General features: G+C 37.1%; 2 protein-coding genes across 4 annotated transcripts in view; both read right to left on the bottom strand.

The window, feature by feature from the left end:
- The window catches only part of HYDIN (HYDIN axonemal central pair apparatus protein), a 431,085-nt gene extending 407,476 nt beyond the window's left edge, over window positions 1-23,609 (bottom strand). The window contains exons 1-2 of the mRNA XM_024735584.1: window positions 23,491-23,609; window positions 1,190-1,345 (exon numbers count right to left, since the gene is read on the bottom strand). The gene's annotated coding sequence lies outside the window, so the exon portion shown is untranslated. The remainder of the gene's footprint in view (window positions 1-1,189; window positions 1,346-23,490) is intronic.
- The window catches only part of CMTR2 (cap methyltransferase 2), a 40,254-nt gene extending 16,615 nt beyond the window's left edge, over window positions 1-23,639 (bottom strand). Inside the window, exons 1-3 of one of the 3 annotated variants that reach the window (XR_003001904.1) lie at window positions 23,491-23,622; window positions 17,525-19,896; window positions 1,226-1,345 (exon numbers count right to left, since the gene is read on the bottom strand). Coding sequence is in view for 2 of the 3 variants with exons in the window: in XM_024735587.1 (XP_024591355.1) it covers window positions 17,580-19,877 (2,298 nt within the window). In the remaining variant the exon portion in view is untranslated. Of the gene's footprint in view, window positions 1-1,225; window positions 1,346-16,154; window positions 19,897-23,490 lie in introns of those variants that run through there. The other 2 variants (XM_024735587.1, XM_024735586.1) reach the window with 2 other exon arrangements.
- Window positions 23,640-24,666: the final 1,027 nt, after the last annotated feature.

The following is a 24,666-nucleotide window of genomic DNA, read 5'->3' as shown; positions in this document are numbered from 1 at the left end:
TGTACCTGTCATATCACAGATTATCTGGTTTGCTAAATAATCACTGAAGCACAGGAAGTTTTCAAATGAAATTTTAGGCAGGGCTGCCTGACCTCTGATCTGCCACAAGAAAAGTTCACCTTTACCACTTTAAATTTTAGGATAATTACCTTTTTTTTTTAAAGAAATAGATTCCTGATTATATTCTTATCTCTCTTTTTAAAAGTTTTTATTATGGAAACTGACAAAAAATACAATAAAGATAAGATATTAAAATAATTACCTATCACCTAGCTTCAGTAATTATCAATATTTTGTCATTCTCGTTTTTATCTATCACATTTCTCTCACCCTTCACCTTTATTTTTGAGCATTTTAAAATAAATTCCCACTATCATACCATTTCACCTCCAAATACATCAGAATTTATCTATGACAAATAAGATTTCTAAAAAACATAACTATAATATCATTGTAATACTTAACCAAATAACAATAATTTTTTAATATCTTCTAATACCTAAGCCCATGTTCAAATGTCTCTGATTGTTGAAAAAAAATTGTTTTGGATTGAAACAGGATCCAAACAAAGTCTACACATTGGATTTGGTTGATGTCTTTCATTTACACCTTTTCTCCTCATGTCCTTTTGAATATTACCAAAATGACCTTCAATATTTGATTTTTATCCAAAATAAATCCATCCAAACTTAACATATGTTCCTAGTGAAACCTCATTATGTAATATTTTCAAGGACAGGCTGATCATACAATTTATCTTCCAAATGAAGAAACTCTTGAATGTAAGGGGGATGCTATTAATAATTAGACTGGTATAAATCAGGACAAAGAGTCATCCTACCAGTAGAGATATTAGGGGGTAAAAAGAAGGATCGGGTTTTGGGTTTTGGGTTTCTGCTTGGCTATTGAGAACTGGAACAGACCTTATAATAGAAAGAAAAAGTTGAACTAGTTAGTTAATGACTTTTCCTGGATCCATCACAGAGCTGAAGTTGAAGAAATGCCAACTAGCCCCAAATATGAGAGACAAATGCCTACAGGGAGACATGAAATGCAAGCACTTGTTTACTTGGGGCACTTGAACACTGGTAAGAAGAATTCACCTAGAATTGTTAAGAAAGTGGTGAAGGCTGGTGACAGAGTATGGAGCTCTAAAGGCTGCAGATAAAGGGGACTTCACACCACTCACCGGCCTCTCTCTCTGCAGACTCCAATGGATACTCACAAAAAATGATGGCAAGAGTCCTGAGAAAGCACTCCTCATGGTACAGGCTTAGGGGAGTGGAAGAGCAGCTGCTGCAGGAAAGGCATGGAGTCCTGCCCAGATCCTTCTTCTCTATCTCCCCTATTAAAAAAAAAAAAAAATTACCAGTAATGTCGTGTACAAAAACAGCAAGAGAAAGAACCCACAATGCCAAGAGACAAAACAATCAACAGAACCAGACTCATACATGACACAGAAATTGGTGCTATCAGACAGGGAATTTAAAATAACTATGAAAAATATGTCAAAGGCTCCAGTGGAAAAATTAGACAACACTCATTGTCAAATGAGGAATTTCAGCAGAGAGAGAGAAACTATAAGAAAAAAAAAAGAGAGGCTAGAAAAAAAAAAAACACAGTAATAGAGATCAAGACTGTTATTGAGAAGCTCATTAGTAGACTTAACAAAGCTAAGGGAAGAATCAGTGAACTTGCTAAACATACAAACTGAACAACAAGGAAAAAATATTTAAAAATAAAAACAGAATATAGCATCCAGGAACTGTAAGACAACAACAAGTGATCTAATAGATGTTCAATTAGAATTCCAGAAGGAAAAAAAAAGACTGTGATAAAATAAATAGTTGAAGGGATAATGGCTAAGAATTTCCAAAATTAATGGCATATATCAAACCACAGATCTAAACCACCAACCAAGATAAATACCCAAGCAAGATGGAGACATATCAAATTCAACCTCTGAAAACACAGAACAAAGAGAAAATCTTGAAGGCAAAGGGGAAAAAAAGACACATTACTAAAGAGAAATAATGTAACAATTATAACAGCCATCTTGTTAGAAACCATGCACCTAAAAGACAATAGTGTGACATTTTTAAAGGACTGGACAAGGGTGACATCATCAAGATGGTGGAGTAGGAGAACCCCACACACACACAAAGAATAATAATTAGACACCTATCCATGAATGAAATTAGCTCTGGGAGAGCTCAGGAGTCTACTTAAGAAGCTTCAGCAACACAATGGAGCCAAAAAACTGAAAATAACCACAAAAAAAGGGTAGGAAGAATAGTTTCATTTTGTCTGTATCATCCCACCCCCCAGGCTGGCACTGCTCAGTGCTAAGAGGAAACTCCTCAGCCTGAAGTTTCCCTCATCAGTGAAAGGAAATTGGGGTGAGCAACCAGCTTCCCCAGCCTTTCGGAGCACTGCACGAAGAACCCACTTCACTTTCACCCTGCCCAGAGACCAGCAAGGCTGAGATACCTAGAGCTGGCTAGGAACAGAGAAGGGCAGGAGCTACCAGTATCAGTCCTGAAGCATGAGCAAATGTGGTTCCCAGTAGCCGGCTCTGCAGAGGACCACAGAAGTCTTCACTGCTGAGGACCACAATGGCCCTTGCGGACACTGTAGACCGCCTCTCCAGCTTTTATCACTGAAGATCTCATTGCAGATCCCAGCAGACTCCTCGCAGAGGACCCTAACAGCTTTTGCTGCTGAGGAAACCAACGGTAAGCATACTCACTGCAGGCCCCTAAAGATTTTGCTGCTGAGATTTTCACCTCACAGGTTTTCATGTTCAAAGACACCATCTGCACAAGTCCCTCCCCACCAAAGCCCAGGATCCACACTGGCTACCAGTAAGTCTCTGCAGCCTAGGTCCCCAAAACTGATCCCCATTACTGTGCATGCACCCATTGCTGTGTATGCACCCATGGCCAGTTACTGCAGCTGCAAGAGTACACAGAGACAGCCAAGGCCCCCTCAGCAGCTTGTGGACCCAGAGATGGCCCTGATTCCTGTCACTGGCCTGTACTGCTACATGGGCCTGAAGCAAGCCCCTGCAAGTGTGTGCCTGCAAGCTGCCTGCCCCAGCTCCTATCACTAGCCTCCACTGCCTTGCACTCACCTACTAAGGCTTGCCCCTTTAGTCAAACGAGTACATACCAACAGCCAGGGTCTCCACAGCTGTTCGTGCAGCCACAGCAGTTGGTCCTGGTCCCTGCTGCTGGCTCTGGCCCTTGCCACTGCACGGGTGTCTGCAGCCAGCCCCTGCCACCATGCAGGCACCTGCAGCTGCCCCCGCAACCAAGTATGTGTATACCCTGACTCCAACCACCACTACCACATGCCCTGGTCCCTAGCCACTAGACCTAGAGGCACCACTGAGGACCAGGAGCCCTTGCAGCCACTGTGGACCCCTGCAGCTCTTTCCAAGGATCACGCAATTGTCAACGTCGTGTAACCCAGCCGCCTGAGCTAACAAAACACCATGTACTCCTGGACCCAGAACCACAACACACCCTCACACTTGGTGCCCCACACCACTAGACTTAGAATCACAAAATGCTCCAGCATGCCACCACCCAAAGGTGAAGGTCTTTCCTTACCAAAGTCAGTCCATAAAGTTTGGAAGAGGTGACTGATCCTTCAAATGTGCAAATGTGTACACAAGGCTACAGGGATTATGGAGAATCAGGGAAACATGACACCACCAAAGCAACACAGTAAACTTCCAGTAGTTGACCCCAAAGAAATAGAGATCCGCAGATTACCCCAAAAAGAATTCAAAATAATTGTTCTAAAGATGGTCAGACTGCTACAAGAGACTATGGATACACATCTTAATGAAATTGGGAAAATAATATAAGAGCAAAATGAGAATTTCAACAAAGAGATAGAAAATATAAATAAAAACCAAACAGAAACTTTGGAGGTGAAGAGTTCAACAATTGCACTGAAGAATTCAATAAAGAGCTTCAACAGCAGACTCGATCAAGTGGAAGAAAAAAATAATCAGTGAGCTTGAAGACAGATTATTTTAAATGATCCAGTCAGAAGAGTAGAAAGAAAAAATAATGAAAGGGAATGAAGAAACCCTAAGGGAGTTAAGGGGCACCAAAATCACCATCATCATCATCATCTATGCATTATGGAAGTCCCAGAATGAAAAGAGAGCGAGATAGGGGCAAAAAGCTTATTTAAAGAAATAATGAATAAAAATTTCCCATATCTGGGGAGAGATTTAGACATCATGAAGCTCAGAGGTCCCCAAACAAATTCAACCCAAAGAGATCTTCTCCAAAACACATCATAATAAAACTGCAAAAAATAAAAATAAAAAAAGAGCAAATCTTGTAAGTGTCAAGAGAAGGAAGCTTGGCACTTACAAGAGAACTCCCACAAGACTATCACTGAATATCTCAGCAGAAACCTTGCAGTCCAAGAGAGAATGTGATGTGATTATATATTCAAACTTCCAAAAGAAAAAAAAAAAAAACCTGCCAACCAAGAAAACTTTACCAGACTAAGCTGTCCCTCAGAAAAGAATGAGAGATATTTACACACTCAACAAAAGAGCACCTAAATATATAAAGCAAATATTAACAGACATAAAGGGAGAAATAGATAGCAATACAAGAATAATAGGGGACTCTAATACTCCATTTTCATTAATGGATAGATCATTCAGACAGAAAATCAAAAGGAAACACTGACCTTTAATAACACGTTATACTAGAAGGACTTATCAAATATATCTAGAACATTCCACGCAAAAACAAAAGAATACACATTCTTCTCGAGTGCACATGGAACATTCTCCAGGATAGATTATATGTTAGCCACAAAACAAGTATTAATAAATTTAAGAAGACAGAAATCATATCAAGCAACTTCTCCAACCACAATGGTATGCAACTAGAAATGAATTATAAGACGAAAACTAGAAATTTCACAAATATGGAGAGATTAAACAACATGCTACTGAACAACCAGTGAGTTAAAAAAGAAATTAAACGAGGAATCAAAATACACCTTAAGGCAAATAAAATGGAAATGCAACATACAAAAACATGGGATGCCACAAAAGCAGTTCTAAGAGGGAAGTTCATAGCAATAAATGCCTACCTCAAGAAATAAGAAAATCTCAAATAAATAATCTGACTTTATACCTCAAGCAACTAGAAAAAGAGGAAGAAATGAAGCCCAAAGTTAGTAGAAGGAAGGGAATAACAAAGATCAGAGTGGAAATAAATGAAATAGAGACTAAAAACACAATAGAAAAGATCAATGAAATCAATAGCTGGTTTTTGAAAAGATAAAATTGATAACCCTTTAGCTAGACTCATCAAGATAAAAAAAGAGAGGACTCAAATAAAATCAGAAATAAAAGAGGAGACATTATAACTGATATCACAGAAATACAAAGGATTATAAGAGACTACTATAAACAATTGTACACCAACAAATTAAACAATGTAGAAGAAATAGGTAAATTCCTAAAAACACTACCAAGACTGAATCACAAAAATAGAAAATCTGAACAGACAGATTACTAGTGAGGAGACTGAATAAGTAATCAAAAACATTCTAATAAACAAAAGTCCAGGACCAAATGGCTTCACTAGTGATTTTTACCAAACATTTAAAGAAGAAATAATACCACTCCTCAAACTCTTCCAAAAAAATAGAATAGAAACACTTCCAAACTCATTTTATGAGGCCAACATTACCCTGATACCAAACCAGACAAGGATGCCACAAGAAAAGAAAATTACAGGCCAATATCCCTGATAATAATAGATGCAAAAACCTCAATAAACCAAATTCAATAATACATTAAAAGTGATCATACACCATGATCAAGTAGGATTTATTCCAGGGATGCAAAGATGGTTCAACATCAAATCAATCAATGTGATACACCACACTCACAAAATGGATAAAAAATCATATGATCATCTCAATAGATGATCACAAAACCACAGGGAGATATCACCTCCCACCTATCAGAATGGCTGTTATCAAAAAGACAACAAAAAACAAGTGTTGGAAAGGATGTGGAGATAAGGGAACCCTCATGCACTGTTGGTGAGATTGTAAATTGGTGCAGCCACTATGGAAAACACTATGGAGTTTCCTCAAAAAATTAAAAATAGAACTGCCATATGATCCAGCAATTTCCCTTCAGGGTATATACCCGAAGAAAACAGAAACACTATTTCAAAAAGATATATGTATTCATTCCAGTGTTCATTGCAGCATTATTTAGAATAGCCAAGATATGGAAGCAAGCTAAGTGTCCATCGACAGATGAATGGATAAAGAATATGTGGTATATATATATACAATGGAATATTACTAAGCCATAAAAAAACCTTGCCATTTGAGACAACACGGATGGATCTAGAGGGTATTAAGTAAGCTAAGTAAAGTAAGTAAGTCAGAGAAAAACAAATACCTCATGATCTCAGTTCCATGTAGAATCTAAAATAACAAAACAAAATGAAAACAGACTCATAGATACAGAGAACAAACAGGTGGTTGCCAGAAATAGAAGTGAGGGTGAAATAGGTATAGGGGATTAAAAAGTATAAACCTCGGGCTTCCCTGGTGGCGCAGTGGTTGGGAGTCCACCTCCCAATGCAGGGGACGCGGGTTTATGCCCCAGTCCGGGAGGATCCCACGTGCCACGGAGCGGCTGGGTCCGTGAGCCATGGCCACTGAGCCTGCGCATCCGAAGCCTGTGCTCCGCGACGGGAGAGGCCACAGCAGTGAGAGGCCCGCGTACCACACACACACAAAAAAAGTATAAACCTCCAGTTATATAATAAATAAGTCATGAGGATGTAATATACAGCATAAGGAATATGGTCAATAATATTGTGATAACTTTGCATATGGACAGCTAGTTACAAGACTAGACTTATTGTGGTGATCATTTCATAGTGTATGCAAATGTAAAGTCATTACGTAATACACCTGAACCTAACATATTATACATTAAATATATTTCAATTTAAAAAAAAAAGAAAGAAAAAGAAAATGCAGTATGAATTATGCGATATTATTCACCCACAAAAAAGGAAATCCTACCATTTGTGACAACATGGATGGACCTTGAGAGCATTGTGCTAATTGAAATAAGTCAGACAGAGAAAGACAGATACCATATGACCTTACTTACATGTAGAATATAAAAAATTAAAATTTAAAAAGTGAGATCATGGATACAGAGAATAGGTTGGTGGTTGGCAGAGGTGGAGGTTAATACATATACAGTTGACCCTTGAACAAGTCGGGGATTAGGGGCACCAATGCTCGATGCAGTCAAATATTCAAGTATAACTTTATATTCAGCCTTTCTTATACACAGTTCCACATCCATGGATTCAACCAACTACGGACAGTATAGTGTATGTATATAATACACATTTAGTGAAAGAAATCCACATGTAAGTGAACCTGCACAGTTCAAACCCATGTTGGTCAAGAGTCAACTGTCTGTAGTTAAAAATACTCTACTGTATACTTGAAAGTTGCTAGGAGAGTAGATCTTCAAAGTTCTCATCGTAAGAAATAGAAAATTTGTAACTCATGTATGTTGATGAATGTTAACCAGTCTTATTGTGGTGATCATTCTGCAATATATACATATACTGAACCATTATGCTGTACACCTGAAACTAATACAATGTCAATTTTTAAAAAATAAAGCAGAAATTGATGAGTTAGAAACAGAAAAAACAAAAAGTAAACCAAAAAAGCTGGTTCTTTGAAAATTAATCAACAAAATAGAAATAGTTAACCTGATTTTTAAAAGAAAGTACAAACACACAAAAGAAACTAACTCAAAACAGGAAATTTTTTTAAATCATGAGACTACATGATTTTACAATTTTATGGAAAAAAATTCTAATAAAATTTAGATGAAGAAAGTAACACTCTAACTAAATATACTAAAACTGACACGAATAGAAACAAAAGCTCTAAACAAATGAATTTTGTAAAAAGAAATAAAGGAAATCATAAATGAGTTCCCCTGCCAACAACACACCAGGCTCAGCTTGTTTCACAAAGCAGTCTACCAAAGCTTAAAGATCAGATGATGCAAATGCTATTTACACTCCTTCAGCACACAGGGGAAAAAAAGAAAACATCCAAATTATTTTAATAAAGCAAATATAAAATTGATTCCAAAACTAGATAAATACTGCTCAATAAAACTATAGACCAATTTCACTTATAAATATTAATGTAAATATTGTAACTACTATTAGCAAACAGAATCCAATAATCCATCAAGATCAAGCAGTGCTTATTTCAGAAATGTAAGAGGAGTTCAATATTAGGAAAACCATTAATACAACTAATCATATTAATAGAGCTAAAGAGAAAAATATGCTTATCTTCACAGATTTCAAAAAATGGAAAAATGAACACTCATTTATGTTTTTAAAAGCCTCAAAAATAGGAATACCTCATTAATGTAAATAAAAATAATGAAATAAACTTTTAAAAACTCAGCAGCTGATATAATGGGGAAACACCAGAGCTCCAGTTCTCAAAGTGTGGTATGTGGACCCAACCAAGACATTATTTCCCCTTTTCACTATGTTACTAGTGAATGTTATGTAAAAGCAGTGGGCAAAATTGCTAATGTCTCAGCACAAATCATGGTAGTGGCAACAAACTATACTAGTAGTCATTCTTCATCACACATATCAGAGTGGGGGGAGGGGAAGCCATTTTTACCTATAAATACCTTTGATGAAGTAGTAAACATGAGGAATTTTATTGTCTCAACCCTTGAGTATGTCTTTAATATTCTAGGTGAAGAAATGGGAACTACTCATGAAGCACTTCTGCTGCATATCCAAGTAGGATGGCTGTATCCAGGAAGCATATCTGCGACTGAGTTGTAAACCGAAGTGGTGCATTTTTCATGGAACACCATTTTCACTTTAAAGAACGACCAGCAGACAAACTATAGTTACTCAGACTTGAGTAATTTTGACAGATATTTTTTCAAAAATTGATAAAGTGAGCTGTCACTTCAAGGAAAACAACTGACAATATTTGCTGCCATGATAAAATTCAAGCACTCAAGTGAAAATCAGAATTTTAGAAAAATTTTGTCCACCACCATGAGCATGACAGCTTCTCAGTACTTAGATTTCTCTGATGAGATTAGTGGGGATGTTTAAAAATGTGATTTATTTTTGATACCATATAATCAAATGTGTCAACATTTGCAAGATGTACAAAATTCAATGAACTGATATTTTCCAAATGACAAATTCATGGTGTTACAAAACCACATGTGGGTAAGTGACCCTCTCAAAGTGCAAGACAGACCAGTGGATGTTAGTGTAACAGAGTATAAAATGTTATTAATATAGTTTAAGATTCTTCATTGCAACCAACTTTTAAGAAACTATTACCTGTCACATTCTAGAGTAGCATCAAAGAATATCCATAATTACATAAAGAAGTTGTTAAATACTCCTCCATTTCTCAACCACATAGCCTTGAGGCCAGATTTTAAGTACTTCAATCAAAACTGTGTCACAACAGACTGAATGTAAGAACAGATATGAGATTCTAGCCATCTTCTATAATAAAGACAAAAAAAAAAGATTTGCAAAAATGTAAACAATGCCATGCTTCTCACTAAATTTTGTTTTGAAAGTTATTTTTCATAAAAAATATTTACATTGACATATAATGGTTTTATCATTATTTTTGAATTAACAAACAAAATTTTTCTCAGTTTTAATTTCTGATATGGAAAATATCAACAGATAAACTCCCATAAACTAAAGTTCTTTGGATTCCTCAATAATTTTTAAGAGCGTAAAGGGGTCTTGACACCAAAAATCTTGAGAACCACAGCACTGCAGACATTCCCACTAAGGTCAGGATGACATCAGGTCTAGGCAGAAAATATAAAAGATGAAACTGGCACATGCTGTGCCAGAAAGTATCAAAGACTGTTTGAATTATGTAAAAAATGACATAGTATCAACTTGAAGGAGTCTCTCTCCCACACACCCATGTCAAATAGGATAATTCAAGCATCAAGTGAGAACAATAATTGTAATTGATTAAGATACATCAAACAGGGCTTCCCTGGTGGCGCGGTGGTTGAGAGTCCGCCTGCCGATGCAGGAGACACAGGTTCGTGCCCCAGTCCGGAAGGATCCCACATGCTAGAGGGCCCCACACCCAAAAAAAAAAAAAAAAAAAAAAAAAAAGATACATCAAATATATAACCACCCATGAGGTCCTAGAGATAGTTTAAAAAAAACAACTGCAAAAAAAATTTTTGTCACCCCTGGAGGTTGCTAAGACACCAACTTACTTATCTGAAAACTGATAAGGTGTTTTTTAAAATTAAGCATTTATAAGACCAGAAACCATAAAACTCCTAGAAGAAAATATAGGCAGAACACTCTTTGATATAAACTGTAGTAATATATATTTTTTGATCTGTCTCCTACTGCAAAGGAATCAGAAGCAAACAAATGGGACCTAATTAAACTTAAAAGCTTTTACACAGCAAAGGAAACCATCAACAAAATAAAAAACCACCTACTGAATGGGAGAAGGTATTTGCAAATGATATGACCAATAAGGGATTAATATCTGAAATATGTAACTCAATACCAAAAAAAACCCAACCAACCTAATTTTAAAATGGGCAGAAGATCTGAATAGGCATTTTTCCAAAGACATACAGATGGCCAACAGGCACATGGAAAGATGCCCAACATGGCTAATCATCAAGAGAAACGCAAATCAAAACCACAACGAGATCTCAGGTACCTCACAGCTGTCAGAATGGCTATCATCAAAACGACCACATGTAACAAATGTTGGCAAGGACGTGGAGAAAAGGGAACCATTGTATGTTGTTGGTGGGAATGTAAATTGGTGTAGCCACTATGAAAAACAGTGTGGAGGGTTCTCAAAAACTAAATATAGAACTATCATGTGATCCACCAATTCCACTCCTAGGTATTTATCTAAAGAAAACAAAAACACTAATTTAAAAATATGCATGCACCCCAAAGTCCATAGCAGCATTATTTACAATAGCCAAGAATATGGAAGCAACCTAAGTGCCCATCAATATGAGTGGGTAAAGAAGATGTGGTATACATATACAATGGAATACTACTCAGCCATAAAAAAGATTGAAATTTTGCCATTTGCAGCAACATGGATGAACCTAGAGAATATTATGCTTAGTGAAATAAGTCAGGCAGAGAAAGGCAAATACCGAATGTTATCATTTATATGTGGACTCTAAAATTAAACTAGTGAATATAATAAAAAAGAAACTGAATGACAGATATAGAGAACAAACTAGTGGTTACCAGTGGGGAAAGGAAAGAGGGGAGGGGGAAATAGGGGTAGGGGATTAAGAGATACAGACTACTATGTATAAAATAAATAAGCTACAAGGATATATTGTACAGCACAGGGAATATAGCCAATATTTTATAATAACTATAAATGGAGTATAAACTATAAAAATTTTGAATCACTATGTTGTATACCTGAAACTAATACAATATTGCAAATCAACTATACCTCAATAAAAAAATTAAATTTTTTAAAAATTAAGCATTTCTCCAGCTTTTTCTGAACAAACTGCTTCAGGAAGAAACAAATAGTTGATGACCTCAAGAACATATTATAAAGTCCAATTAGTACAGAAGAAATGTGGTCAGAAAACCACTAATTTGCAACCCCTAATAGAGCTAAAAATCAATATTCAATAGAAGCTAATGCTATTAAGTGAAAGGTTGATAGAAAACTTAGTAGTGTAAAAATAAAATTGATATCTGAATCTCTGACTAACCCTAATGTCACTGAGAGGGGGCAACCAGCCATTTTGTGCTTTGTGGCGTGATAGAAAAGGAAGTACACAACACCACTTATGAAGTATCCTTGCCAAAAGCAATCAATTCTCTAGATCTAACTACCATTTTATAGACAACGTGTGGCATACATACAAGTTAAAATAATCAGCCAAACCCAGAATGTGGAAAACTACAGGACAGTTAAATTAGCATGGAAAAGAAAATGTTGGGAGACGGACTCAATAGATGGAGAGACTTTGGAGACATATTAAGTAAATGCAATGTGTGAGCCTTATTCGGATCCTTATTTGAGTCAACTGTAAAAAGCCATTTTTGAGACAATCTGGAAAAATTAAACACAGACTAAGTATTGGATGATATTTTGTTAGGTGTGATATCTGTTAGAGATATTTCATGAATTTGCTTCAAAATACTCCAAAAAAAAAAGTGGAGGATAAAATAAGTTCAGAAAAATGTGGACAGTTATGGTAACTGCGTGAGGGTATGGGGGGCTGTTATCTAATTTTAATGCTGTATGTTTGAAAGTTTTCTATAATAAAAACACAAAATCAAATAGTATTCTATAGACACCTATATTGACAATATTAGATACAAAATAAGTATATGTCATAGTGCCTTGCCCTTGAGTTTATAATTCTGGCAAGAAAATGAGAGAATGGAGAAAAAAAAGAAAGAACAATGTAAGTAATGTTCAAATGGAATATAATCTTTAAAAATTCTCAACTATGTTGTACACCTGAAACTTATATAATATTGTGCATCAACTATATCTCAATAATATATATATATATATAAAATACTGCAAATAAAATGTTCCAGAGAGCAGAAAAATCAACCAATCAAAAATTTTCAAGTTGAATGACCCAAGCAGTAAGTGAAGTAAAAACAGCTCCAGGACGAGATTAACATTACTTGAGTTACAGGATAGTTGCAGGAATGATGTTTACTCTAACAACAAAAAAAAAGAAATTCATTAGGATATCTGTGCTTGTTTCGAATTTTCTCAGCTAGTCTAGTATAAAAACTAAATTTTCAGTCCTGGAGTTCACTGGAAACAGAATAGAACTCCCAAAATTCTAGACAGTAAAAGCACATCTGCCTTGCCCAGTAAATTAATTTGGTGTTGATGCACACAATCTTAAATCCTAAACCCTTAAAGAGAAAAAAGATGTAGATACACATGTAAACAAAATAGGTTTATCCACAAAGATATGTAGACTTTTCAAAATAAAAGTATCTTTTTAGCATAGTATACGTAGAGAAAAAGAACAATCTCTACAAATGTGTTCCTTAACTATATCATAACAAATTTAAGCCACAAATCAACCATGTGGCTGCAATATTAAATATTATTAAATCCCTGGTAACAGGCTAAACTGATGCTCCTGCACTTGGTATAAATGAACATAGAATGATTACACCTAGTTAATCTACTAAGACACTCTGTAAAAACACAACGGTCAAGATCTTGAGAAAATTAGAAGAACACTATTATGGGTACAATTTGTAAATGAGTACGCAACCTATATATGAACATAAGCAGATTACACTTTTAAATAAAATTTTCAATTGAGTGAAATTAAATGCAAACCTATGCTCAGTGACAGATAATTTCTAAATATTTTCACTAGTAAAGAACAGTTGGCATCTTCCATATCTGTGGCTATAAAGCAGCTTCACCTCTTCCCAAAACATTCCAGTATAAACCTGTACTTATCCAAAGATAAATTACCTTCATCTTCTGTATTGACCAAAACTAAGAAAAAACAAATAACAGAATGGGGGGGAGGGCAGGGGAATCCCTTCTTATTCAAAAATTTTATATAAACTATTTTATATAAACTAAAGAATACATTGATTGGAAGCACAAAATAATAAATAACTTATTACAAATTTATTGAGGATTATTGTTTTAATTACATGCCCTAAAACATACCAACATATTGTAAGTGACTATATGTAGTATCAAGTTTTTCGTTTTTTGCTACTTGGCCATTAGGCCAACCGGAAAAACATTTACCATCCAAATAGAAATTTATTAGGAAATATTGAAATTTTTGTTTTATAATTAGTTCTACTAAGATCATCCAGAAATAAGTTTTAATCTAACTTAAAAAAAAAAAAAAATTGTGGGGAGGCCTATTATCAAATAATTGAGTCTCTCTTTTCAATAGTAACTATGTTGTAAACAAATTTTCAGCCAGGCCTTGGCTATCTGTACCATCTAAGTATAATAATTTTTCATCATTTTAATAAAGGATAATATCTATATTAAGTCTAAGTTTTGTTCAAATTGTATTAAACAGATTACAAAGGAAATTTAAGACGTAATTGTACCAGTGTAATTAGTAAATGTTTTTATTTTTTTAGAACATAAAAATTAACAGAAAACCTCTCACACTTTGGTTAAAATCTTTGTAAGGAGGTACTGGTTTTATAAAAAGTAATAATCATTTACTGCTTGAGACAATTTTAAAAACTGAAACAAAACTAAAAATCTCCTTTTTTGTACTTTCACCTCAAAAGCAAAAATATACTAAACGAAATATGTTGCCCTTTTTAAAAAATCAATGAAAAGTATTAAATATTTAAACATGGAAAATAAGATTTTGATTGGGTTTATAATCAATATTTTCATTTCTAAAAATGTGAGGTATTAACTGATTTCATATACCCATACCACATATAACAGTACCGTAACTAACATTAAAGCTATTCAATTAATGACCTCATCTGGAAATAAAAGATACGGTTTAAATATTTAAAAGACCCAGTATTCTCATCAAAGATAAGTAAAATAACAAAAGCATAATAAACATGTTTTTTCCAACTATCCTAATATCTTGCTTCTTTCATTACACTCCAAAATCTTTGGAGTAGAAAAAAATTTTTAATGCCAATCTTTTTAAACAAAATAATTAAAGATAGAGAAAGTCCACAAATTTGGATTTTATATTTATTCAGAAAAGATACTGTTAACACATTTAAATATTTATGTGACATTAGGATAATATATAAAAGCCCTCACTAAAATACAAAACTGACTTTTCTCTTAGGGAGAACAAAAATCAATACTGAAGAAAGTAAATGTGTAAGACCTCTTTCTCTAAGTTTGTTAGGAAACACATTTGTGATGTTTAAATTTTCTGGCTGTTAAAAATTCCTTTCATAAAGCATCACAATTGGGACTTGCCCGGTGGTGCAGTGGTTAAGAATCCGCCTGCCAATGCAGGGGACACAGGTTTGATCCCTGGTCCGGGAAGATCACACATGCCGCGGAGCAACTAAGGCCGCATGCCACAACTTCTGAGCCGGCGCTCTAGAGCCCGTGAGCCTCAACTACTGAGCCTGCATGCCATAACTACTGAAGCCCACGCACCTAGAGCCTGTGCTCCGCAACAAGAGAAGCCACCGCAATGAGAAGCCCGCACAACGCAACAAAGAGTAGCTCCCCCCGCCGCCACAACTAGAGAAAGCCCGCACGAAGGAACGAAGACCCAACGCAGCCATAAATAAATAAACAGCATCACAATTAAGTTAAAAATCTCAAAATCTACTAAAAAGAATTTTTTTAAGAACAGTAACTAACTTGATAAACTATACAAATCATCTCTCATCTTATGGTCCTCCTCTTTTTATTCATTTTTCAGACAGCATTTTTCCTTCCCTTTTTCTTAAAGAGAAATTCTTATAAATCATTGGTACCCGTCAGCTACATCCAGTTCAATATGAACTTTCCTCAAGTTGTATCTCACCTCTAGAGCAAATTTGAATCCAATAAACCAGATGAACAGCAACTGATCCCAAACACTGGATTAAAAACCAAAATACACTCTAACATACACCAGGTATGTTACATATTCCAACACAGGTTAATGTTAAAAACAACTAAGCATTCAATACTTATCTGAGGGGCTTAAAAGAAAGTGCTAGTACCAGAACCTGGACCTAGGCTTTCAACTTCATTCTAATCAAATAGTTAAGTAAAAACAAACTGAGTCATTGTACTGGACCAAATCAACCAAGGCATAAAGACTATTAAGCACAAAATGGTTTCCCAAGAGTGGTTTTTGATTCTCTCTTGGTAACCAATTTTTCTATCAGATTTCTACCATTATACAACTATAAAAGCTTCCATAAAGTCACAAGAAGAAAATCACATTTCTTTCAGAAATCTACCTCTAGTACTCCACACCCTCCCTGACAAGAAGTACATCTACCTTCTTCCTCCCTCCCTTAAGTACTCAATTTCTTTCCTGAAGCAGAGCTTCCATAAATATTGCAATATTAAGGACTAAATTTTAATGAATACAAATCAGAGGAAATGAAGGAACGTTAACTCCCATTCAAACCTTCCTTTAAAAAAAATGCGTTTCCAAGTTATATTTTTAACTTCTCCCATGATTCTCTTTAAAAAACTGAACACAAAATCTCTCTGCTAATGACTTTATTCATAAATCTATAATGGAACTCAAAATAGCAAAGAACATGAAAAAATTCAGGTTAATATTTGTCAACCAAATACATCAAAGAATATATTTACTTTTCATATAACAAAAATGTCTAAAATGCACATGTGACAATACACATATTCTTCACTTTGCAGAATTTCAAAGTAACAAAGATCCGCTTAATTCAATTGGCCAGAATAGCCCATTTATACTGACAAATACATATAATTCAAAAGAAATCAAACGTAATTGATAAAGTAACGATCTCATGGTTAATCTTCTGGTAAAGTGCTACTTTCATACTGAAAAAAAGAATTAATGAAAATTTAAAAAATTTTAATGTTATACCATCATTCTGAAAGTGTTAAAATTTCTCTTCAGTACTCACTACATTCATCACATACACATGTCCACATCATGAGACCATAAACATTACTTTGCAATTTAAAAAAATCTTTTTGCTCACAGATTATTTCCCAGAAGTTAAAAATTACATACCATTGCTAAGTGAAACTTTTCACTCATATAGGAGTGTTTCAGACATAATAATTTTTCATTTTTTTAAACATGATCTTTGGGTTCGAAGCTGTCTTGATATCCTTTCTAGTTGGATGGTTGTGGTTAAGTAAAATATTTATAAAACAGCACAGTAGCTTCATTTAAACCACAGAAGTAAACCAGATTGATGGCCTAAAGGCAATGAATGGCATGTATCAAGATGTCTGGCATGATGAATTCCACATATCCATAACTGACATGGTCAGTATTAAAGGCAATTAGTGTTGCTGAGTAGTGGCTCACCTCCTTTCATCAAAGACCTCTATCAATTCAGTAACAGTATTAGCCACTGAAAGAAAATTAGTTGGAAAAAAAATCTAATCTGAATGAAGGCACACAGGTGCAAATCTTAAGCAGATAAATAAGACCAACTGCATAAACTGCATATGCAAGCATGGGTGTGTCCACCCCAAGCTCATACACACTTCTCATGTTTGAGGTTGAATATCATCACTGCATATATTCTACCACATAGAAAACTCTATGTCTGTGAGTGTATATACCCTAGAGGTCAGAACTAGCTGATGGCTTTCCAGAAAAAATGAAACTTTAAATGATGCAAAAGTTGGCCTTTCCTCAAAATAAAAGGTTTTAAATCAATACAAAGGGATGCAATACCAGTGGAAACTGAAAGATGCCATGAAGTTAAATCTCAGAAAGGACAAGTTCAACTTCATAACTGAAGGCTGCTGATGATTTCTTCTCTCTCTCCTTGAATAATCAAATGCAAATGCCTTTTAGCAATGGTAGCATTCAAATCCCACAAAAAATCAAGTAGTGTGCCCTTAAGGAGCACCTCCATTGGCACAAACTGTAAAACCTGCTGGGGTGCATCAGAGTTAACCAAAGCGCTCAACAATTCATTCACATTCTGCAGATACTGGAAAACTGGGTTTGGAAGGTCTTGATAACCAACACAAAGCAGGACTGCACAAGTCTTCAGGGGCTCGGAAGAGGTGGGACAAGAAAACGTGATGAATCTAAAACAGCTGTGGAGTACAAAGATCAAACCAGCCATAAATCTTGTAAAACAAGAAAGTACAGGCAAAATCATAATATCTCCTGTATGAAGCTGCTGCAATGAATGTAGAAGGCAGTCCAAAAATAACTTCTGGTAAGCTGGGTCTCCATCATGAAGCAATGAACAGCTAAAAGTCATGAGTTCAGCTGATTCCAAGAGTTGAACTTCCAATGGTGTATGTATTTTGACATGTTGGAGAGGTGGAAAACCCACAAGCAGGCACTTTACTTGGTTGCTGGGTTCTACATCCTGCTCATCCTGAAGGCATTTTGTAAGGCTAAACACCTCAGAAAATACCAATTCTTCAGAAAAAATGTGACAAGAACAATACTGCTGTTTTGGCCTAAACTTGGAATCCAAATTCAAGGCTCCTCCCAGTGACTTTTCAATTGCTTCATTAAGAGCCTTTAAAGTTTCACCATCACAGAAAGGAGAACAGTTTACCCTTGGCAGTTTCTTTCCCTGTAAAATCTGCCATAAGTGACACTCAAGATCGGAAGCTGTCCCTTCTAAAAGAGCACTTTGCCCAGGATGATATGCAGCATGTTCTTCAGCCCAACTATTAAAGTACCCTTTGGCCACCTTATCTTTCCATGAAAGGGTTTCCAGCATTTTCCTTTCATTGTAGGTTTTAAAATATCTGTTCCTCTGCCCAAACCATTTTGTATTTGTACTACAACCAATATTAGATTTTTTCACTAGCCAATTATTTCTGGAAAGAGGCTTCAATTGAAACTTTTGCATGAAATACTGAACAGCATAGTCCCTTAAACTATTCAGCTTTGCTTGTTCCCCTTTTCCCATGCACTCAAACAGACGAATGTTCTCGGAAATAGTCTCTAGCTGGTATTTATGAAAGAACACACAACATTCTTCATGTCTTTTAAGAAAAGATTCGGGAATCATGTGATGGGGAAAGAGAGCTTTCCTGGTCATTTCAGGCCCAAAATTCAGCACCATCTTAGATAAAAGAGGATAGATTGCCTCTCTTCCCTTATAGTAGAGACATACCACATAGACTTCTGAGTTTCCTGCCTTGCTGGTAGCAGGTTTGAAAACATGGACTTTGTCAAAAGAACAGTTTAGCAGGTACATCAGGTTTATGGAACAATGTTCAAACAAAGTAAACATCTTCAGAACAAAAGAGCCACCACTTCCAAGAGTCATCAGAGCAGTGACAGCTTCACAGTAATGCAAAGAAGAGACTAAAGCTTCTTGTTCACCTGGGTTTCCTTGGCAATCAAAACTTCCATCTGCAGTGATCAAGTGAATGGTATCCATGCTGCTTATGAAATTCTGAAGTCCAGTCAGATATTTCAAAGTCATGATATCGCCGGTGTTATCTGGACCAAAGTACCAGCAACGTAAGGTATTTGCAATAAGTCGGTCATCCATAATCATCATAAGATTGTCATTTGCTTCATGGTAGGGATTCAAAGTATTAGCCACCCAACTCCAATCACAGGGGAATCGATGGGATTTTAAGTAGTGATTGAGACTAGCTATAAAAGCTCCAGGAGCTTCACAAAGGTGTAGAGAATTCAGTTTTCCATTCTGAAAAGCTTCCTGTGGAATAAGTGGAAAGCTACACAAAATTTCATGAAACTTACACCATGCTTGAGTACAAAGTTCAGCGTTCACAGATTTTCTCACATGAGAAATTATTTTCCCAGCTTTATTAGTGAAAGCCGTGTGCTCATGCCACTCATCCAATTTCTTATCACTCAGTAGGTTTTTCACTTCATTTAGGGAGCTCTTCAAATCAAGAAACACATTGAATTCCGTGTGGTCACAGGTGAAAATCTCACTGGAATCTGGTAACTGCCACTCATCGTTAAGTGGCTTGCCATAAGAAAAGTTCTTGGCAAAGAGTTCAAAAATATCAGCAAGAATATCTGGGCTGAATGTCTCAGGACTTGAACCCAGTGGTAGCTTTCTGCACTTACTCATTTTCAAATTAAATTAAAATCTAGAAAAAGAAAACACACAATTAAATGAATCAAATTTATTAGTGAGTAAAATCTCATCCACAGCAAACTGGATCACAATCATGACAACCCACCAAAAATGGGAAGACTAATGTCAGCACAGTTCATTACATGATGAGGCAATCTGGAATAAAGAATAAAGGCTTTGCTATCCGATAGACCTGGGCTCAAATCCCAGCACTGCCATTTACAGCTTAGGAAGTGGCTGTGGGCAAATAACTCTACATCTCAGTTTCTTATTTAAAAAATTGAGGTATCCTTTTTTTAGATGAGGATAAAACATGCTAGCATATAAAAAGCATATACCAAAGAATATTCATCAGTGACTGGCAGCTCCTACTACCAAAGTAACGCACTGAGGTCCTCTCCAAAGTTCTCCTCTACCCATCACTGAGACACTGCCCACAGGGCCCCAAACACTTACTTAGACTAAGATTCATCCCTGAACGTGACCTTTGATCAAACTCTAACAAGTGACTTTTAGCTTTTTTTAGCTCCCTCCAAATCTCACTTCCTTCCAGGAGAGGTTCCTGCACCTGAACCCAGTACTGGTCCCGTTACCAGACCTCTCTGCCACCACCCACTTACTCACCTACGAAGATTGCCAAATATGTCCTCTGTCCAGATCTCACTCTCTTGCTAAATCACACACACACTTTGGTGGTACCAAATCGCCTTTACAGGCTACCAGCAAACACTCATCACCATATTGCTTGTCAACTGTGGTGTACCTGACAGGTTAGCCTCCTGATCAATGTTGAAACTGACCTATAGTTCACCCTGGCAGGTCTCTAAACTAGATTCCTGCTTTATATGGTTGGTCAGACAGCTCCATGCTTGTATTATAAAATATTATTTTTTGTCACAAAAACTTAATACACTTTGATAGAATAATTTTAAACTGAAGAAATATCCTTAATAATATACAAATTACAAATAGAATAATTTGATAGAATAATTTTAAACTGAAGAAATATCCTTAATAATATACAAATTACAAATAGTAACCCTACATTCTGTGTTCTAACACTGCCTAAGAAACCAAAAACATCTGTCCAATGGAAAGGGATAGGGGTACAAGAGAAAGAAGCAAGGCTTAATGGCATAGTGTTGGAAAAGTTCTAAATTCCAGCAGATACAGCAATGAGTATTACACGGTACTTGTTGGCACATTGTTAATCAATAGGTGCTTCAGTTCATGACTACTGCATTTACTTAGCATATTCACTACATTCTACACCAGTCTGAAGATTAAAGTGGGAGATAAAGGTGAGCGAGCAATACAATAAACAAAATAACAGCCAGAAGACTGTATTCTATTAGCATTTGTACTCTGCTCTTAACACACTTTTTCATCCTTCTACATTTTTTTTTTTAAGCTGTACGTGGGCCTCTCACTGTTGTGGCCTCTCCCGTTGCAGAGCACAGGCTCCGGACGCGCAGGCCCAGCGGCCATGGCTCACGGGCCCAGCCGCTCCACAGCACATGGGATCTCCCCGGACCGGGGCACGAACCCGCGTCCCCTGCATCGGCAGGCGGACTCCCAACCACTGCACCACCAGGGAAGCCCTACATTTTGTTTAAATTATTTACAAGTCTGTCTACTCTACTAGCTTGTAAACTTCTTAAAGTAACAAGTATCTTCTTAGCCATTTCTGTTTGCCACCATATATTTACACATTGCACAAAAATTGCGGATAATCACAGTTACCCATTAATATATTTTTCTTACCTTAGATTTTTTTTTAACTGTTAGGAGCTATATTAGACAAACTTCTGAAAGATGGCAAAAAGAAGGCATTCACTAAAATCCTAAATAAAAGTAAATGAAAGTTTACTACAACAAGTTATTCTGTCCTAACTCACACTTTGCTAACTGGAAACTACAACTTTTAGATTTCAACTATATTCTATTTTGGAAAAAGTCTGATTTTAGTCATTAACTTCACATATTAATTAATGGTTGTAGGTAAGCTCTGAAATCTTACTTAAGCTAATAGGTAATTATTTTCACAGGAAAACAACTAAAGTGATTCAAACACTCCATTGTTCTTCCCGACTATACCTGTGGAACACAGACCAAAATTATATATTATATATTTATATATAAATTGTATATTATATTGAATAATGTTCAGGTCAATAATCCACAAATTATCCAAACATTGTTTCCTACTATCAAATTCCCAGAATCCAACTGCTTCTCACCCACCTCCAGCTATCAGCCTCCTGATTGTCAACTCTCTCCTGGATTACTCCCATAGCCTTCTCACTGGTCTCTTTGCTTCTACCCTTGCCTCCTACATTCTATTCTGAAACATAACCCACCACAGTAACTTTGTAAGACCTAAGTTAGATTGTATCCCTGCTCTGCTCAAAACTGGGCTGCAGTGGCTCCCCATCTCAAAGTAAGGGCCAAAGTCTTCACAGTAACTTACAAGGCCCTTGAATATGTCTGTCCTCCACCCCCACTCCGTCTCTAACCTAATTTTCTAGTACTACCCCTCTTACTAATTGTGTTCCAGCCACACAGGCTCTCTTGCTGTTCAGGTAAGACCTCAGACACACTGCAAGGGGAAAGTTTGTCTATGCACGAGTTAGTCCCTCCGCCTGGAATGCTCTTCCCTCAGATATCTGCATAGTTACTTCCCCTACCTCCTTCAAGAATTTACTCAAGTGTCACTTCCTCTGTGAAGCCTACCCTGACATCCTAATTTAAAATTGCATCTTGCATTACCAATGGTAAAGAACCTTGCTGTATTTTTTTTTCTTTTTTCCATGGCACTCTTTTCCTTCTAACATATAATTTACTTATTTATGTTTACTGTTAACTGTCTTCCCAAAACTACAACCTAAGCTCCACATGGCAGGGATCTTTGTTTTCTTTACTCACTTATCCTTCCAAGAAGTTAGAACAGTAAGCACTCAGTACACAGTAAGCACTCAATAAGTATTTATCGAATAATTGAAGGGATATCAGATTAGCACAAAAGGCACTCCTCCGATTAGGTTCTGAATGTCTTAACAATGCACTTCAACGTCACTCTAGCACCGCAATGCTTAACAACAAAAATGCTTGTGGTTTACAGGATATAAGGTAAAAGTTTCCAGTATGTGTTCCTCTGTCCCTCGCATTAAGCACTCCAAAGAGCTTTGTGGCATCATAATTCTGCTACGAGGGTCAGTATTACCATTCTTGTTTTGCAGAGTCGAGTACTGAGTCATGTAGACCCCCTGCTCAAAGCCACGAAGGGAATACCCGCAAACTTCGCCGGCCTAACACAAAACCCGCAATATCTCATATACAATTGTTACTCCTCCAACACTTAAACGAGTTTTAGAAGTGTTTCCGCCAGCTCCTCCTCCTCCTAGCAACGGTGAAAATAATGCCTAGTGTGTATCCAGCGCTTTACTTTGGGCGAGGAGCACCCAAGACCTAAATTCCTCCGGTGAAAGTGAGTCCCAAGCTCCATTCGAACGGCCCGGTCCCTGACCCGGAGGAACTTCAGTTCCAGGCCCTGCCTAACCCACTGGAAAGTCGAAGGACCCGGGCTCGGAACCAGGGCCTGGATTACCTTCGCTCACGCCCACCTTAGCCCCCAGAGTCTACAGAGGCTGCGCTTCACTCCCTCTCCTCACTCGAGGAGGGGATTCTCCACTTCCGCTCGTGGGGATGATTTCCGGGAGCGTCGCTCCTTCAGGCCTTCTGTGTCCCCGACACAGGGAAGGGAGGTGGCGCGCCGAGAGGCCGGGAAGGAGGCAGGGACCTGCCCTCCTTACTCTAGTGCTGCAGGACACGCGGAGCAGAAGCACTCCTCCAGGATGAGCCGCCGCCGAAAGTCGGCAGACGGCGGCCCGAGAGCCCGGACACACGCTCGCGCATGCGCCGCAAGGCCCGGCTGGCGTCACACGTCAACGTTACGCACGCCGGCGACTCTCGCAGCGCCGAGACCTCGGCTCTCTAGGTTTCGCTTCTCCGCAGGTGCGGAAGCTGGGAAACTCCAGCCTCCCGCCCCAAGGCTGCTATGGCGACTGCGCGCACAGACGGAGCGTCCTTTGGCCCTGCCCCCTCGAGAGTGGAGGCGTGGGATGGGGCGGGGCCAACCTGTCCGGGACACGCTGGCCCCGCCCACCTGGGCCCTGGGCAGAGGTTTTCTTTTGCCGTTGGGTAGAATTGAACTCCTAGTACTGCTTGACTTCAAACTGGTGCTCAGAAGAACATGAGAAAAGCCAAGCTAGGGAAACTACGAAATAACACTCTGTTATCTAACATACATATATTTATAAACCTATAAGAAAAGATAACCTCAGAAGAAAAATGGGAGATTTGAACAGGCCACCCAGAAACAGTAATATAGCCAATAAGGATATAGTACAAAGCTGTTTAACTTTTTAAAAAATAATTATAAATGTTTTCTTTTCACTCGACTTAGCAAAGATTTTAAAAGATCGATAATAGCTACTTTTGGTGAGAATGTGGAGAAACAGGTTTACATACTGTGAGGGAGAGTGAAAATTGGTACTACCTTACAAAATGGCCTTGCACCTTAGCCCAGCTATTCCCGCTCCTAGCAATTTATCTTTAGAAAACAAACAACTGGCACTCACTTTGGACAAAATGTTTATTACAGCACCTTAATTACATCAGTAACAAAACCTGGTTACTCTAAATGTCTGCTATAAGGAAATTAAATTCTTTATGGTACATCCATATAATGAAATACTATGCAGCCATTAATAGGCCATATGTG

The sequence above is a fragment of the Neophocaena asiaeorientalis genome, unplaced genomic scaffold (assembly GCF_003031525.2).
Source record: "Neophocaena asiaeorientalis asiaeorientalis breed wild unplaced genomic scaffold, Neophocaena_asiaeorientalis_V1.1 scaffold40, whole genome shotgun sequence".
Classification (NCBI taxonomy): domain Eukaryota; kingdom Metazoa; phylum Chordata; class Mammalia; order Artiodactyla; family Phocoenidae; genus Neophocaena; species Neophocaena asiaeorientalis.
This window is presented reverse-complemented; position numbering and strand designations above follow the sequence as displayed.